This window comes from Tauraco erythrolophus, chromosome 2 (assembly GCF_009769465.1).
Source record: "Tauraco erythrolophus isolate bTauEry1 chromosome 2, bTauEry1.pri, whole genome shotgun sequence".
Classification (NCBI taxonomy): domain Eukaryota; kingdom Metazoa; phylum Chordata; class Aves; order Musophagiformes; family Musophagidae; genus Tauraco; species Tauraco erythrolophus.
The window spans coordinates 9010287-9027484 of record NC_141466.1 but is presented as its reverse complement, the minus strand read 5'-3'; the positions used below and the strand labels follow the sequence as shown (position 1 = coordinate 9027484).

The following is a 17198-nucleotide window of genomic DNA, read 5'->3' as shown; positions in this document are numbered from 1 at the left end:
TGAAAGTTCTGAAAACAGGTAGGTTTGTTTTAGTCTCCTCTCAGTTTCACAAGATCTCGAAAGACAGGTTAATGGTATCCATCCAGTACTATATTACAGTACAGAAAAGGACCTGTACACAGAAAGCAACTAAATTACTAGGAAGCTTAATGAAATCCACAATCAAACAGTGCAGCAACTGACTGACAGAGACTAGAAAATGAAATGGCAGAGGAGAAGACAAAAGGCTTCAAGCAGAAGCCTGCACTGCCGCATGACTTGTATTGTTAGTACCACGTCAAAAATTGAACAGTGTATATTGGACAAAAATGGGAATACTTCCAAGGAATCAGCTGGGTCTAAGAAATGCATAACATCACCACTGTTTTGTCCTTAGATCAATCTGAAAGATACATCTAGATGTCTGGTTTTAGAAAAGGCGCAAATTTTAGCTACTCTTCATAACTCAGATATTCAGTCTAGGCACCACAGCTGACCAGTTAGTTACAATATCATGCAAAATGTACCAACTACGTTCACAGGTGTAGTCCAGAACAACTATTTTTCCCGCATTCCCAACAAATTGATTCTCTAGTGCAAAGCGTAAGACAAACATAAAGGAGGAGCTGACCTTAGTGAGGAAACCCATCACCTTCTAGAACAAATACTAATTCTCCACCTAAGTACCAACACACTGTGGTTCTAATACTCACTTAAAAGTCTGCTTGCTGTGGGTGTTGTATTAGGTGCCATTTTGCAGAACACGCTGAATCATATAATGCTGCTTGGTCACATCTTTAGCTTACTGAACCCATAAATGAGAATCATGATATTCTAAACTAGCAGCTTATATGGCCATAGAAACTTCTCATCACCTTACAGCCAACTCGCATGACCAGAACAAACAGCAACGAGACAAATTTGAGACAAATGAGACAAAAGAGAAACGACTGACCGGAAGCAACAAGTAGAAATGAAGCATCAGAAAGCCAGACTTCACTAGCTGTTTAATTCACCAAATTCCTCTTTTTTCCAGAAGTTTACAAGTAATTGAACCCAAGAACAGCTTAGAGTTCCTGTCCTGTGAAAGCAACTGCTGAAGAGCAGCAGGTTGCTCGGGACTGGGATGCAGCTGTGCAAGGGAACCAAGACTCATCATCAGAATCTGCCTTTGGTGCTAACTAGCTGGAAGAACTTTCAAACATATCACCTATATAACCCCTGAGATACAGAGCTAAAGTCTTCAGGTCCTGTTAACATGGTTTTCAAGTGTTTGCAAAGTTTATTGGAATTACAAAATAGAACTAAACAAATTTGAATGTGTTTTACAACTGACTGGCTAGAACTATGGTTTCCAAATCTAAACTGTCCAAGGAACACTGTCTTCTTTCCAAGGGGGCAACATATCCCAGTATTAAATAAATGAGCTTATTTCTGGGGTATCCATCAATCCAGCATGAAACGGGGAGCTTCTAGTTAAAACAACTCCCAACCTTTCAGAAAGTGTGCCGGAAGGAGTCACGCAGTTTATAATAATCAGCGTTGCATCTTCTACTGGCCAAAGTGATGACAGCTGGACTTCCTAACACAGAACAGCCTCTCACACTTGCGTACCGAATGACCGGCATCTTTTGGAGGACAGTGCTAGCCTGAAGTAATCTGCTGATAAGATCTACTTACTACTTTACTCATAAAAATTTCTCATAATAAATCAAACCAAAGGTTATTCCACTGAAAGAAGATTTAGAATGCAACTTTTTCCTTCTTTCATGTAATTTCATAATTTAATCTTCATCTAAAATATAAAAAAATTCCTGTTCAACTTAGAACTTGGACACTACAGTCAGACTGAAAGATTACATATCTATATTGAAAGGATATTAAAGCTATAAAAACCAAGAAACTCTTCTCCATTTAGCTCACAAAGCCTATTTCTTTTAGAGAACTTAAGTCAGATTTAAGAGAAAAATATACGCAATATTTAACCCAGAGATTTACAGTTGTAAACAAGCGATCCGTGAAAATTTGGAACTTTAAATACAAATATGTATTTTATAACTGCAATAAAATTTTTCTTTGAAGCAAAATTTTTTTAAACTTAAGTTCTCCAGCTAAGATAACTTAAAATTAAAAAAAAAAAAAAAAGAATTAAAGACAACTTTATTACTGATTGTGACACACCTTCAGGGAAATCTTAATCTTTCGCAAAAAAAAATCATGTTTGAGCTGTCAAACGACGACTATTGAAAGGATTTGTATATTGTATTTTATCTTATTTGCTAGTGTACCTAAAAATGCATTTTTAAGGATAAACTTATAAGGTCTTAAAAGTGGAGTTTTAAAATGAAACTTTAACTGGCCCCTAATGACTGCAATGTGAACATAACATTGTAATGAGCTCACTAGATATACAAAAATGTATTTGTTAACCTCTCAGTGCAATGAAATCAAATTTTCCTTTTCTCCATAGAAAAAAGAGCTCTTTATATAGAGACTTGATGCCCTACCTCCAGGTCACAGCTGTATTCCGTATCATCCAGAAGCATCACTTTACACTGCACAGTTTTAATTTTCTTGGGAGACTTCTGAGGAATGTCTTCTGTTTTAATTTCAGCTGTCTGCACTTCTTTGGTCTCCCTTTTTTCTTTTTCGTCTTGTTTTTCTTCGTTTTCCTCTGCAACTTTCTCTACTTTCATTTCTTTACCATCTTCTTTGGTAGGCTATATAAAATACAGTTAAACAATGACTGAAACTCAGGAAGGTGAATATTTTTAACTTGTTCATTTCTTTTAAAAGCTATCAGTAAACAAGACATTAAGTTTTCAAAGTTATACACATACTAGAAGCACAATAACCAGTGTGAGCATTAAGGTCTTCCTTTGGGGACCAGACATTCTTGCTCTCAAACCACAGGTATCTGTTTTTTCTTTTCTTTCCTTGAAATGTTTTATTGGCTTTCCACCACCACCACCCCCCGCCCCCCCCAACAGAAACAGATTTAACAAGAAGCTCCAGGAATTATACAAAACTAAAAAGCAGTGTTTATGAAAGTCGAGTTACACAGAATCACAGAATCACTGAGATCACTGAGGTTCGAAGGGACCGCTTGAGATCATCTAGTTCAATGTCCCTAGGGCTCTTCCAGGGCCACCTAGAGTAGTTTGCCCAGGACCATAATCCAGTTGGGTTTTGAGTATCTTCACAGACAGAAACTCTACAACCTCTCTGGGCAACTTGTTCCAGTGTTCAACCTACCATCATAATAAAAAAGATTAATTTTTTGTGTGTGATTTGAGACAGAATTTCATGTTTTTAATTTGTGCCCATTGCCTTTTGTGGTTTAATTGCATACCACTGAGAAGAAACTGGCTCCTTTTCATTCACTCTCTTCAGGTATTTATACAAATTGATGATTGCCCTTGAGCTTTCTCTCCTCCAGGCTGAAACAGTATCAGCACTCTCAGACCCTCCTCATGTGAAAGATTCTCTATGCCTTTAATCATCTCTGCCTCCCTAGACTGTGAGGTTTGAGTGCAAGAACTGACATCCAACTTTTCAAAAAGCAAGACTCTGACGCACTGTAGAAGGTGGCATTTACCTTGGAACTCAGCACCAACCTCCTAGAATGAATCAATCAGGACAGTGACCACAAACATGGTTTCTAGATAAAGGATAACAAAAATTTAGACCCTAAGGACCCAGAGATAATCCATTTGTTATTTGTTGTGGTTAAGTCACTAAGGAGGTATTCGCTCAATCCAATGGCTTTAGAGACAAAGCTGACTTTAGAAGCTTCTCCTCTTATCCCTGCTCATTTCTACCACAATGATAGAGTTCAATGTTCCTTTGAACGACGCCGAAGTGTGAGGTTACGCTAAAATCAAACATCTAGAACAACTGGAGTAAAAAATGGTCTGCCACAGAGCAGGAACCTTTAAAATCAGCTATGCTACTTGTAACTACATCAATCTAACTGCACAAAAGTCCAGATAGTAGCTGTCTTTTTTCCCCCAATATGAGCCTAGCAAAGCTTTACACGAATTACGTAAATCATGAATTAGGTCTCCTTAAAATTACTCCAAAGCACATACCTGTGTTTCAGCACTACTAACAGAGTGTTTTTCTTTGTCATCCGCTTTAGCATTATGCTGATTTCCTGCTGTTGCTTCTTCTGAGCTCTTTTTTGGCTGAGCCACCCCCTCTGGTGTCTGGCATTCACTTTCTTCAACTACTTGTTCTTCCCCTGTGGTCCTCTTCTTGGTCTCATCTTTGAGCTCTGCCAAGGTGTATGATTTTTGCTTCTTAAGCCAAGGAGGAAGGAAACGAGAAATACCCTTGCTTTCAGGTGAAGCTTTTTCCTTCTTCTCGCTGCTTGGACTACTTTGGCTAGTTGGTGCTGGGACAGAGGAAGAATCTTGAGCTTCTTCAGAGGATGCTTCTCTGGAATTTTGATTTTCTGGAGTCTCTGATGCTTCTTCAGGCTTGTCTTTGGCTTTATCTGGTCCCAGCTGCTCAGAATCTTTCTTTACTTCAGTCTCTGAGCCAACTTCAGTTGTCATTGTCGCAACTTACACTAAAGAAGCAACAATAAAAATAGTTTTGTTATATAGCATCACTACTTCTACTGGCTCTTATATTATTTGCAGTAATTTGTAGTAATAATCTACAAGAGTTTCTAAATTAAACTCATTGGGGTTAAAGAAACACTTATTTTCTAATTCTCAGCTCACAAGTAAAAACCAGTAAACTAAAACTTAGTGCTCTGCAGATAAAGATTTTCAAAAATACTACTCTAGAGAGATAGCTCTACCAATAGTTTCCTTCTCCTTGATAAAATTTAACTGTGCTCACCAAAATGCATTTGTTTTATTATAAGCCACTCCTAATGTTGTCAGACAAGATTATTTCATGAGTCTTCAGTTCTCTTTGTACTGGGCTCCTTAGTTGAGCCAGAATCTCAGATTTCAGAAGAGCATCCAACTTCTCTAGTTAAATTGGTAGATACAACCCTCTTACTATTCAGTGACACTTACCAATAACACACAAGTTTTACACAGAAAGCATTTTAAATCAAGAAAGAGTGCATGCTTCTAGTTGTTCCTTTTTACATTAAGAAAAGCCATTCTAGCCTTAAAAGCAACTCTGTTAAAATACCTATACTCTTAGACCTTATATAACTCTTCCATCCTCTTGATCATCCATACCTTCTCAGGAAAGAAGCAGCTAGTAGGCTTACAGTTGACAGTAACCAGAAGACAACATTGATTTTAGATGGGAAGTCACAGCTTCAGTATTTAAGTTTTAGCTTATAGTAAAATCTATTGCATTTACAGTTAAGAGAGTATTTTCAAAATTCCCTTATCTCAGTCCATGGTGAGTCAGTGGTGGGGATGGAGGAAAATGAAAAAGCAAACTCAAAGAACAGAAAAAAAGGATGGTGATCATGATACTGAGTATAAAGAAAATTAGAAATTTTAAGTCAGTGATACTGTTGAAATTACTAATACCGCTGGGAAGCATACTTTAAGTAAGATTGAGTTCTTAATCATGAGTTCATACCAATCAACATAAAAATATATATAACTCATACTTTCTCATCACTTCTGCCTGCTTTTCCTTCAATGAAATTAAAGACAAATCGTAATACTATAACAACAGGATATGTGATAATAGTCTTTAATCTTTTTTTTTCATGAAATATCAGTAATGTTAACTAGAATAAACAAATTTTGTTAGCTGTGTGGCACTGGATTTTGCTGCACTACTTTGAAAGTGTAATATAATTATTTTTTCCAATTTATTGAAGTGAGCCAACACAAATAAGCACACTAGGGTTCAACAAAGAAAACTTAAAATGGTTAGAGCCTATTAGAAGTCACTAGTATTTATTCACAACCTTCTTAAAACAATTGGTTTTGAACTGAGGGACTGTTTCTCTGGCCTGAAGGTTAGCAGGTTAGTTGCAATCACATTTATGACTTTAAAACACTGGGTCTTCTCCATTAAAATTGACTACCATCAATGCCTGCCATTAGAGCCAGGATGCTAGTAGTTCAGGACTTGTTCCGAATTCAACAGCTGCTGCCTCTACTCTTGCCCAAAAAAGGGTCAAGGAGAAGGTAATCTAGTTCAGGCTTGAGGCAGTTAACTTGCATAACAGTCTAAACTGCACTTGAAGCCAATTGGAAACTAGTTCAGGTCACAAGGCAGCAAAAACAATTTGTCTCCCTGTTTTCAAAGCACATTCATAAGTAGTCAGAAATAAAGTTAAACTAAGACATTCCAAAGCACAAAAATAAGAAAAGAAAAAAGATAAGGAAACTAATAAATGCCCAACTATACAAGAGAAGCCCTTCTGGCAAAAGAGATGGACAATACTGAGGCAAAGGAAACAAAGTTGACAGTTATCTTAGCAAGAAGCTTAGATACAGGAGCCCTTCAACTATCTACAGGAAAATTCATATTAAGCAAGCACCTTGAGAGCAAAAAGTAACTACATGCTGTGGGTGTTTCTTTGTTCGTTACTTTAAACTTCACTATCTAAACCAAAACATTTCCCAATGAGGAAATTAAAAGCTAGTATCTTTCCCATTATACTAGAGACTTTTGAATACATTTCAATCTTAAATATTACAGTTATGCAGCTATTTCCTTCACTTTTTATAAAACCTTTCAAGTTTTAATACTGTTAATAAACATTAATACTCTATTACGACAAATTTTATTTATTTATTATTTATTTCAGAGGTAATAGGCCTCTGAAAGGCAGGTTTCCATTTGCCTAGCTATTGAGACTAAAGAATTTGATATTTCAAGCCACATTAGTATGCTAGTTTCAAAGCTGCTTCTAGTCAAATTACATTTTGCTATCACCTTCATATCTTACACAAAGGTGCTACTGTTCTAATGGTACATTTACCTAATGGTAAGTATCAATATTATTATTAATAATAAAAATAGTGTAAATTTTTATTATCAATATGAACAATATATAGAAAACCGAAATCAACTTTCCACGAGAGAAAAACCCACAAACTTAAGCTGACCTGAGAATAGCAATCCACTTAAAGCCAAAATGGAGGTTTCATTATTAGCAGAGTTGGTAGTGATTTTTTCTCATCTATTTCTAAGAAAGAATCAATTTCTTCTCAGAAAGCAGCTAAAAAAATTCTAGAGAACTTGATAAAGAAATCTTCAAAGAAACTATAGGAAAGGGAAAATCACTACATTTCCTGCATGCATTTTTTACTTTTGAAAATGAAACACATGTACACATTAATAAGAATTATTTATATACTATTCTCAAAATTAAGATCATATTTTGGTTATACAGTCAAATAGGAGACAACACCAGAAAATCCCTTAGAACTGAGCAAAATAAATCACCCTGTAAACATGTTCCTATGATATTGTTCTAACAATAAAAGGAACTGGGGATACCAAGTTTCACATCTGAACTGATTGAATCTAGACAAGACAGCAGCGGGTGACATAAACTCTCTCAGTGTGAAAAAAGAAAGGTTCTGCAGCTCCAAGTGTCCAGGTTTTTCATAATCAAAGTTATATTTAAAAAGAGAATTTGGCTTTATACTGCAGAAGCAAGGGAAACTTGTTACAGCTTCTGTCTGAATAGGTCTGTGCATGTTCATTTAATGCCTTCATTCGGTGCCCACAGCAGGAGGCCGTTTCTTTCAGGAGCTCAATTTCCCATAAGCTTTTCCCAGGGAGGGGGTGGGGAGAGGCAGGGGCGAACACCCAAAAACCAAACCAAACAAACAAGGAGGAAAAACCTACAACATAAAACAGACCTCATCACTAAGCCAGTAGATTTCTTTATACTCCCAGCAGCCTCTGAATTCGTTGTTAGAGATGGATGAATTTACTGAACAAAGGCACTGACCAAGAGTGTAAGGGATAGTCTTCCCAAAAGATAGAATCATAGAATGGTTTGGGTTGGAAGGGACCTCAAAGTTCATCTAGTTCCAACCCCTCTGCCATGGGCAGGGAAACCCTCCACTACATCTACCTTCTCTAGCACATGAGCTTCGTGCATTTCTTTTTTTTTAGAGCTTCGTTTTGGTGCAAGAATCAGGCATCCCTTGAGAAACAGAAAATCAGGTCTACCTGCCCTTCCCTGCACTCTCTTCCCTTGTAACTCACTACTTCAACGCTCTGTCAGATCCTCCAGTTTTGTAGTTCACAGGAAAAACAGGCAGCGGGGGACAAAACATTGGAGTTTTGCAATCAGAGTCTACTGTTGCAAGTTGTAAATTCCCTGATGTAAGTTCCCATGATGTAAATCACCTTCACTACAGTCAAGCAGATCGAGTAACCAGGTTATCTGGAAATGGCTTTTTCTCCAATCTAAGAGGGAAGAACTTGCAAGATCCCATCCAGTCCTACGTCTTAACAGCCAACAATGTGTCAGAAAGAAAACTTAAATAAGTTGACAGTATTTGTCTTAAAAGTGAGATTGGGAAGAAATAAACCAAATTAGGTTGAAAATTTACAGTTCTAAACTTTAGCTGCGTCTTCCCCCAACCCCATCTCCAAGGAAGCATTGTACACTCACATTTGCTCCTACTACACAGCATAAGCACATTAAGTATTTTTGCCCCTTTAATTTTTTTAAGCTTTGTAACAGCTGCAGCAGGATAGCATTCTCCTTATCTCACCTCTTGCATACTGCAAGGTAACATGAAATCCATATTTCATTTTGAACAGAGAATAAGAATCTTGCAGCAAGAGCAGACAGCAGAGAAGGAACCTCAGGGAGATGCTCAAATGGAAGGATTACCAAGGTCTGAGCAAAGAGGAAAAAAAATCTTGGCAGATCTTGCAACTGGCATTAAATCCATGCACATTAAACTACTAGTGACAACATCCATACTTTTGTAACCCTCCTGAAAACTTGGCTGACGCAGATTGAATGTCTACCCAAACTGCAAGGACCAAGGTGGGAGCAGTAGGGCAAAAAGTACTGGAAACAACATCGCAATTTCTGACAAGGATCCAAGTTTGTTAAAACAGGTCCCACTTATGGGGAGCAGATGCCCTGCCCTAGTTTATGTAACTCTACCAGCTTCCCCAAGCAAAGGTGCCTGCCAGAAAGCAACTGAACACAACAGCTACTCTCTCCCCTCTGCATACATCCCTTCCTCTCCCTTCTTATTCCACTGAGGAGAAATTAATGCTGGCCAGAGTTCACACCTGAAAGCAGGGCAGAACACTACATTCTTTCCTTACCACCCTCCTTCCTCTCAAATATATAGATTTGTCAGTTAGTTGATATCTTTCTTCCAGATCCTAGTGTAAATTCTTGAAATGTAGTTGTCTGACCAGAAGGTTTCCTGCCACCATAGATAAACCAGAAGCATAAGATATACTGAGTATAACATTAAGTTTATTTAAAAAACAAAACAAAACAAAAAAACACAAAACAAAAAAAAAAGAAAAAGAATGGCTCTGACAACACTGAAGTAAAACCACAGAAAGCTTCTTTTCACTGCAGTTTACAATATGCATCTTAATTCACTGTTTCCATTATGGTATCTCTTATTCATCAGCACAGATGAACAAATCCAAATCCCTCTTACACATATTTCTGGATCTCATTTTACTCATTTTCTGAGTATATAAGAGTAGGAAAAGGCAGTCCTCAACTTGTTTTTTCTTTTTCAGTTTGTCACTGAAAACAAACTTCATAGCAAACTCAAGAAATCAAAATTGCTTTGATAGTTATATCTCCACCAGTCTACTAGGATTTGCAAAGAAACCACCATGTTGTAGAAGTAAAAAAGAAAAAAAAAAAAAAAAGTAAAAATAAAAAATTTCATCCTACTTCTATTGAATTAAACTACAACTCACTGCACTAAAAAGCCAACGTGAGTGTCTGCACAAGTCATGCAATTTTCTGGATCACCATATTATTAATAATTCCTTTTAAAATCATTATCTTCATGAAAATTAACTACTTGCATGCTAGCACTTCTAAATATTAATGCTCACATGGGGTACACAAAAACAAACTGAGAGCAAAGATTGTCTGAAAAATATACATGAAAACCTGAAACAAGGTCATGAGTACTTCAACTACTTATTTGGGAGGTTTTTTGTTTTGTTTTAAAGAAAGTGTTTTATTTCTTGTTGTGTTACTAATTTGAAGCACAGACGACTGCTCTGCATTTCACAGTCAGTTGGGACAGGTCATTTACAAACAATATGCGTGCTGGTTTCAATGCATAAAATTTGTTGACATAAAAGCCATAAAAAAGTAAAATCCTAGCTGGAATAGCCATTCAAATCTTACAGAGTGGAAAAGGGTCTGAGTTTAACCACTAGGTAATAACTGAGGAATTTGATATTACCCCCAGAAGTTTTTTTTTCAAAAGCACAAATCAATTGTTTTCTGTAGAGTACAATAATATATACTCCAAATCAGGCTGAATGTACTGACAAATCACCTTTCTTTTACATTTCTGTTAAATTCTAAAACTTGTATTTTATCAGCTCTAGGTAAACTAGAAAATTCATGGCATCACATGGTTTTGTGCAGCACACCACGGTGCTGCATCGTTTTGCTGAAGGTGCCAATAAACTGTACGTATATTAGCAGACAAAGCAAAAAGTAAATCCAATTTCACCTTTTAGTCCTTGTTTAGGTGGATTATCACAATTGTGAAGACATGGAGTCCTCTGAACACAAAGGAATAAATGAATGATTAACAAATACAGTTTTCAGCTTCAAGATCCTTAAGGAAGCAAAACCATACCTAAAATTAGCTTATTTACATCAATCTGCAACATTTACACTGCATGGCTTCCAATAAAATACTGATCTGAAGTCAAATTAATCGATTCAAAAAAGCCCCAGTTCTCCCACAGCAGCTTGCATCCTTCTCTGCATTTATACATACACAGGTCTGTACATATATACAAACAGATACACTTTGACTATTGAACCTAACAATTTGGACTAAGTTAATTTTTAAGCAAATTCCTGAAAAAATATATGAGACTAAAGTCAAAGACCAATAGTTTAGCAAACTACTGAACATGTTTTAAAAAGTCATAGTAGAGAACCCACAGGAAAACGTGTTTTGAATGTACAAAATCTCATCACTTCTTTTCAAATGATCAAGATGATCCCTAGCAACTGAACCCAAACCTAAGTATTTACACACCGAATGTGACAAGGATTGTTTCAGTTTGCTCCTTCCCTGATGATTCCTGTGCACAAAAATCAAGGTTAACTGCAGAGGCTGAAGAGACAGACTGCAGACTCGGCTTTTTGGGGAGGCTCAACAGTAGCCACAGGGCAGAAGCCTGTCAGAGCCCATTGGATTCCCACGCTGTGACAAGACCACCGGAGCTGGAGCCTGAACTGATCTCATGCTGTCACTGCTCTTCTTCGCAGGCTTAGAAGGTAACGCAGGATAAACAGGATGCTAAGAACAATCTTATGCCACACATAGGCCAAAAAAAACCCCAAAGTTGTTTCTTTTAGAGCGCCGCAGTTCACGAGACAGCCTTATGCAATAATCCAGGTGACCAGATAACTAACACTGTGTTACGATTCAAACTTTCACCAGTGTAATATCTCCTGCTAAAAATATTTAGCTCAAACATAAGCCAACTAAAAATCACCCTTTCTCCTTATGATTCTGCCCCAGTTACCTCCTAAACTGGGAGCTTATTTGCAAGGAGGGAACCAGGTGAGCAATTGCCACTGTCAGTCTGTACGTTGGTCAGCAGATGGTGCCATAATAGTTCTAAAAATCAGTAGAACATTTCAAAGGTCAAAATTTAAACAGCAACAATATTCCAATCCCAAGTGTAATTCCCAAACTATGACAAGCACTTGAATGTTTTCATAGACATATTAAAATAACAAAATTTAATAAATATAACTTCAGAGCCAGACAGTGAATTACTACTCCATGACAATAAAAATTATTTACATGTGTACATGAACATGTGTGTCTAAGCATATATACATGTTCATATAGCCTCTAAGCTTATCTCCAAGAGCAGAAATGGCACAAAATGGTGTCTTCCCAAAGGATCTTATGTCTATCAAATCCAGTTTCCAGAGAATCCCAGGCACATCGTAGTGGCTAGCAGCCCCAGAGTCAGTGGCAACTATACTCAGAAGCATCCTTGTACCTAGATAGTGAAATCACTACTCAAAACAACAGGTTTATTTTTCAGTTGTCATGTTTACATCCTTGCTATCATACAGGTGAATGTTTGCAAGCATACAGTTTTCTTCACAAATACAGAAGCCAACCTGCATTACTACGAAAGCACTTTTGTCCTTTATATAAATACTGAAATAAATGTTGAAGTAACATCGAGTCTCTGGAACTAATTTTTGTAGTGCTAGAAAATTACTGCAAATGTGTCATTATTCCTTGCAATACACAGAACACACAAGACTCAGAAGAAAAACACTGACACGCCCCTACATAGGATGGTGTGAACGTAAAAGACAGTTCTTAAACAATCACATAAGACAAGTACTAGAGTAATTCTAAAGACCATTGTGAAGATAAAAATAAAAAATAAAAATCAAGGATATAGACAGCAAATGAAATGAGACACAGAAACCTATTTTCGTCTAAAATTGCAAAATGAGTATCTGCAGTCTACATAGAATATTTTCACAACTCAACTATTATACTGACAAATTTTGGTAAAACAACTCCAGGGAAATTACCTCAACTCTTTGTAAAGTCAAAATAGGAACATGATTATTTATCAAAAACTTTTTCCCATTAAAGCAGCACACCACATATCTATTCTCTATCACTCAAGTGCTCCCAACTTTTCATAAAACACCTGCTGCAAGCCATCTCTGCTGAATAACTTGGTTCCTGCAACCCATATACAACTTAAAAGAATTCGTTTTAAAGGATAATTCAGCTGAACGGATACAACTCTCCAGAAAGGAAAGATAATACTACTAAATAAGAAAACAAGAGAGAATTCTTGAAACACTATTTTGTTACAATTTGTCTCCTGACACTCAGCAGCCGCCTAACAATGTATAATAAAACCAAATAAAAAAATACCAAATAAAATAATACCAAACAATATCAGAAAGTGCTGTTTCCCAAACTGACTTAAATGCACTGAGAACGGCATTGTTCGTATAACGGCACCATACAACATGGAAAGCTCATCATAAAAAACAAAAACGCCCACACCAAGAAACCCCCAAACAAACCAAAAACTTTCAAAATCAGAACATAAGGACCTTTCAAGTGCTATATGTAGCCAAGCTGCGATGCGCACATCGAAATTTCTTTGAGATTATGTTTAAGAAAATATACATCCTTCATCTCCCTCAGTGCTCTCTATACCACATCCGGAGATAACAGGAATCTGTTCCTTCTGTGGTTTCGATCTACAAACACTCTGATATAAAGGAAAAAAAAAAAACCAACCACTAAAACACACACACCAACTCAAAAAGCAACTTAATTCCAATTAAGAAATCTCTTTGCCAGAATACACAGGCACATACACAATCTGTTTATCAAGCCAGTTTTATGCTGTTCCTGAGCACCGAAAATATGTTTGCAAGCTGATGAGAATCCAACAGTCCTTTTGAAAAGCTGTATTGAACAAGAGTGACCCCACCCAAGCCCTGACACTGCTGGAGAAGGACATGCTGAGTGGAAAAATCAGGATTTAGTTCCAAATTCATTCCAGCAGCCAGAAAATGAACACGGGTCAAGAGACAGCTCTGCTTTCCTATTATCTGTCCAACAAACTAAGAACAACACAGTCTGAGAAAAATCTCTGCCCTGTCTTTAACATCAACACTGCGAGTTTACAGTGGGTTTTGACTGTACAGAGGGTTCACATTCAACCCTCATGATAACTACAATTTTAGAGATTAACAACAGCAGTGAGCAATCATTTGTTCTGAGCAACATTGTCCATCCAATCTCCATTCCCCTTCTTCTGCCCTATCCCACCTCACGAATGGCTGTTTCTACAACAGTGCCACAATTCCACTGAAGCATGGGCAAACATGTCATTTTTTTCCAATTCTTATTGAAGAAATCGGTGCAAAGAGAGGATCTATTTGGGTTCTCTAAATATTTTATCTTGTTCTGATTTGGAAATGATTGATTTCTAGATGTTACAACAAACGTTTCATTTCCAACTTTCATTCTTTCTATTTATAATGTACTAGCAAGATTAAAAACAGGTTTTTTTTATACTTACAACATTAAGTTTACTCTTGCCTAAGGTATGCTGCCACTTACAATAACATAGAATCATAGAATGGTTAGGGTTGGAAGGGACCTCAAAGATCATCTAGTTCCAACCCCCCTGCCATGGGCAGGGACACCCTCCACTACACCAGGTTGTCCAAAGCCTCATCCAACCTGGCCTTGAACACTTCCAGGGACGGGGCATCCACAACTTCTCTGGGCAACCTGTTCCACTGCCTCACCACCCTCTGAGTGAAAAATTTCTTCCTTATATCTAATCGAAATCTCCCCTCTTTCAGTTTAAATCCATTGCCCCTTGTCCTATCACTACACCCCCTTGTAAAAAGCCCCTCTCCAGCTTTCCTGTAGGCCCCCTTTAGGTACTGGAAAGCTGCAATAAGATCATCCCGGAGCCTTCTCTTCTCCAGGCTGAACAGCCCCAACTCTCTGTCTGTCTTCACTGCAGAGGTGCTCCAGCCCTCGGATCATCTTCATGGTCCTCCTCTGGACCTGCTCCAGCAGCTCCATGTCCTTACAGTATTCCAGGTGGGGTCTCATGAGAGCAGAATAGATGGGCAGAATCACCTCCCTCAACCTGCTGGCCACGCTCCTTTTAAAGCAGCCCAGGATACGGTTGGCTTTCTGGGCTGCCAGCGCACATTGCCGGCTCATATTGAGCTTCTCATCCACCAGCACTCCCAAGTTCTTTTCCTCAGGGCTGCTCTCAATCCATTCTCCGCCCAGCCTGTACTTGTGCTTGGGATAGCCCCGACCCATGTGCAGGACCTTGCACTTGGCCTTGTTGAACTTCATGAGGTTCTCACAGGCCCACCTCTGCAGTCTGTCAAGGTCCCTCTGGATGGCATCCCTTCCCTCCAGCGTGTCCATAACACCACACAACTTGGTGTCTTCTGCAAACTTGCTGAGGGTGCACTCGATCCCACTGTCCATGTCACCAACAAAGATGTTAAATAGCACTGGCCATTTTTCAACTCGGGATGAAAAAAAACATACTAGTAGCTGAGAATTTTTTTTTTTTCCTGCAAACTGAGAGGCCCCAGTGTAATAAAGCTCCTGGATGCTGGAATCCCAGACGCACATCATTGTTTTGACAAGTATCCATTTCCTCTTCAGTGGAAGTCATATAGAGAATTATTTCCATCTCACATGTTGAGGAAATGTACAACAGCACACAAAAGAGTGAAGTAATCACAATACCAGGATTGAAGGTCCACTGGTTTTGACTGGGACAGTTAGTTTTTCTTTTGAGCAGCTAGAAGAGCTCTGTGTTTTGGATTTAGTCTGGGATTTATTATTAAATATCAGTGCACTATCAAAATTATATAGTTGGTACTGAGACAGCAAGGACCTTTCAGCTTCTCATGTTTTTGGCAGTGTGCAGGAGCACAACAGGCTGAGGGGGAGCATAGCTGGGACAAAGGGTCTGCAACTCCCCTTATCATTTGAACTTGGATTTAGGATTGAGGGCTACATTGGCCAATGGAGTATTCCATATCATGCAACATCATGTCCAGTACATAGATGAGGGCTGACCAGTAAGAAAGGCTCTTGCTTTTCTGGAGATTCTATTCTGAGGGCACTCTCTCAGACTGAGTTCTCTCTTTCTCTCTTTTCGAGCCTCCCACTCATCTGGACTGCAGTGTCAGGACTTAACAGTTTTGGGATCGCTTGCTGGGATGAGAAAAGCGTTGGTCACCAGGTGGGAGGCAATTATACTGTGCATCACTTGTTTGTATATGTTATTTTTATACATATTCATATAATACTGTTATCATCATTACTTTCCGTTTTATATTACTATTATTATCATTAAATTGTTCTTATCTCAACCCAGAAGTCTCCTTCCCTTTTCCCCTTTATTTCCCTTCCCCACTCTCTGGGGGTGGGAGAGGGTGAGCAAGTGGCTGCATGGTGTTTAGCTGCCAGCTGGGTTAAACCACAACACAAGGTCAGAAAAAAGAAATGAGAAGCAACTAATCTGTGCTTTTGGTAGAACACTAGTGACAGACCCCTACAAGCAGAACACATTTGCAAGTAATTTTCATAAGCAGATATAACCATTAACTTTATTTCACCAGTATGTCGAGGCTGGATGTCGTACAGATACAGACACTGCTGAGATCACATTCAAAATGCCCATTAGCTTTTTATTTCAGCTGATCCAACTTGGGAACAATGGCCAGAAACCAACCGACAAATGCATTAAGACAGTTTGCTCTGTCATGTACAAGAATAGAGTGCAGTAGACAAACTTTGTTTACAAAGCTTCGGGTGTAAACACAGCCACAGAAGTGCCTTTATTTGGCAGCAACATCAGTTCTGTATTTCTGCTTTGAAGTGCACTTTGTTTTTGCTATGGTCAAACACAGCCACTACAGAGAGAACAGTTCTCTTTGGTAAGTCAGTTTAACAATATTAGTTGATGTTTGCACACTACTGAGGGAAAGAAAAACTTGGAAAAAATGACATAGAAATTGTAGATTATTTTATGCAGGTGACAGATGTAGAGTCTGCTACTTTTTTTTTTAATGTCAATTTTCCTGCATCAGGATGCAAGTTGAAATACAAAAAATGATACCGCCAGCACTTCTTACCTGGTTAAATGGCATCCCTGGCATTTAATCTTAAACAAGCTTAATCAAAATTCCAAGTAAGTGCAAAATTTCAAGCTATACAGTGAAGTATTTCTGGATTTCTGAAAGTAAGTTGCAGCTGTCTCTTTGCTGGGTACGTTGCTACCAGCATGTGAAGTGACTGTTGAAGGACCTGCAGATATCTTGACACACATGCAAGTAAACAAACCCAGGATATTAATTGTATAGTATATTTTATAAAAAATAAACAAATGACAAATAGAGTAGTTAAAAACATGATAATTCACAATTGCTGCTGCAATGAGTAAGTGCTGTCCCGTACTCCCTACTAGCTATCCCACATTCCCCGCTAACTATCCCACATTCCCCAAACCTC

General features: G+C 38.1%; 1 protein-coding gene across 1 annotated transcript in view; it reads right to left on the bottom strand.

Moving 5' to 3' along the window:
• Window positions 1–17198, bottom strand: part of EPB41L2 (erythrocyte membrane protein band 4.1 like 2) — a 119244-nt gene that overhangs the window by 65665 nt on the left and 36381 nt on the right. The window contains exons 2-3 of the mRNA XM_086632080.1: window positions 4071–4552; window positions 2487–2699 (exon numbers count right to left, since the gene is read on the bottom strand). Coding sequence (XP_086488206.1) covers window positions 2487–2699; window positions 4071–4538 — 681 coding nt within the window. The 5' untranslated portion in view covers window positions 4539–4552. The remainder of the gene's footprint in view (window positions 1–2486; window positions 2700–4070; window positions 4553–17198) is intronic.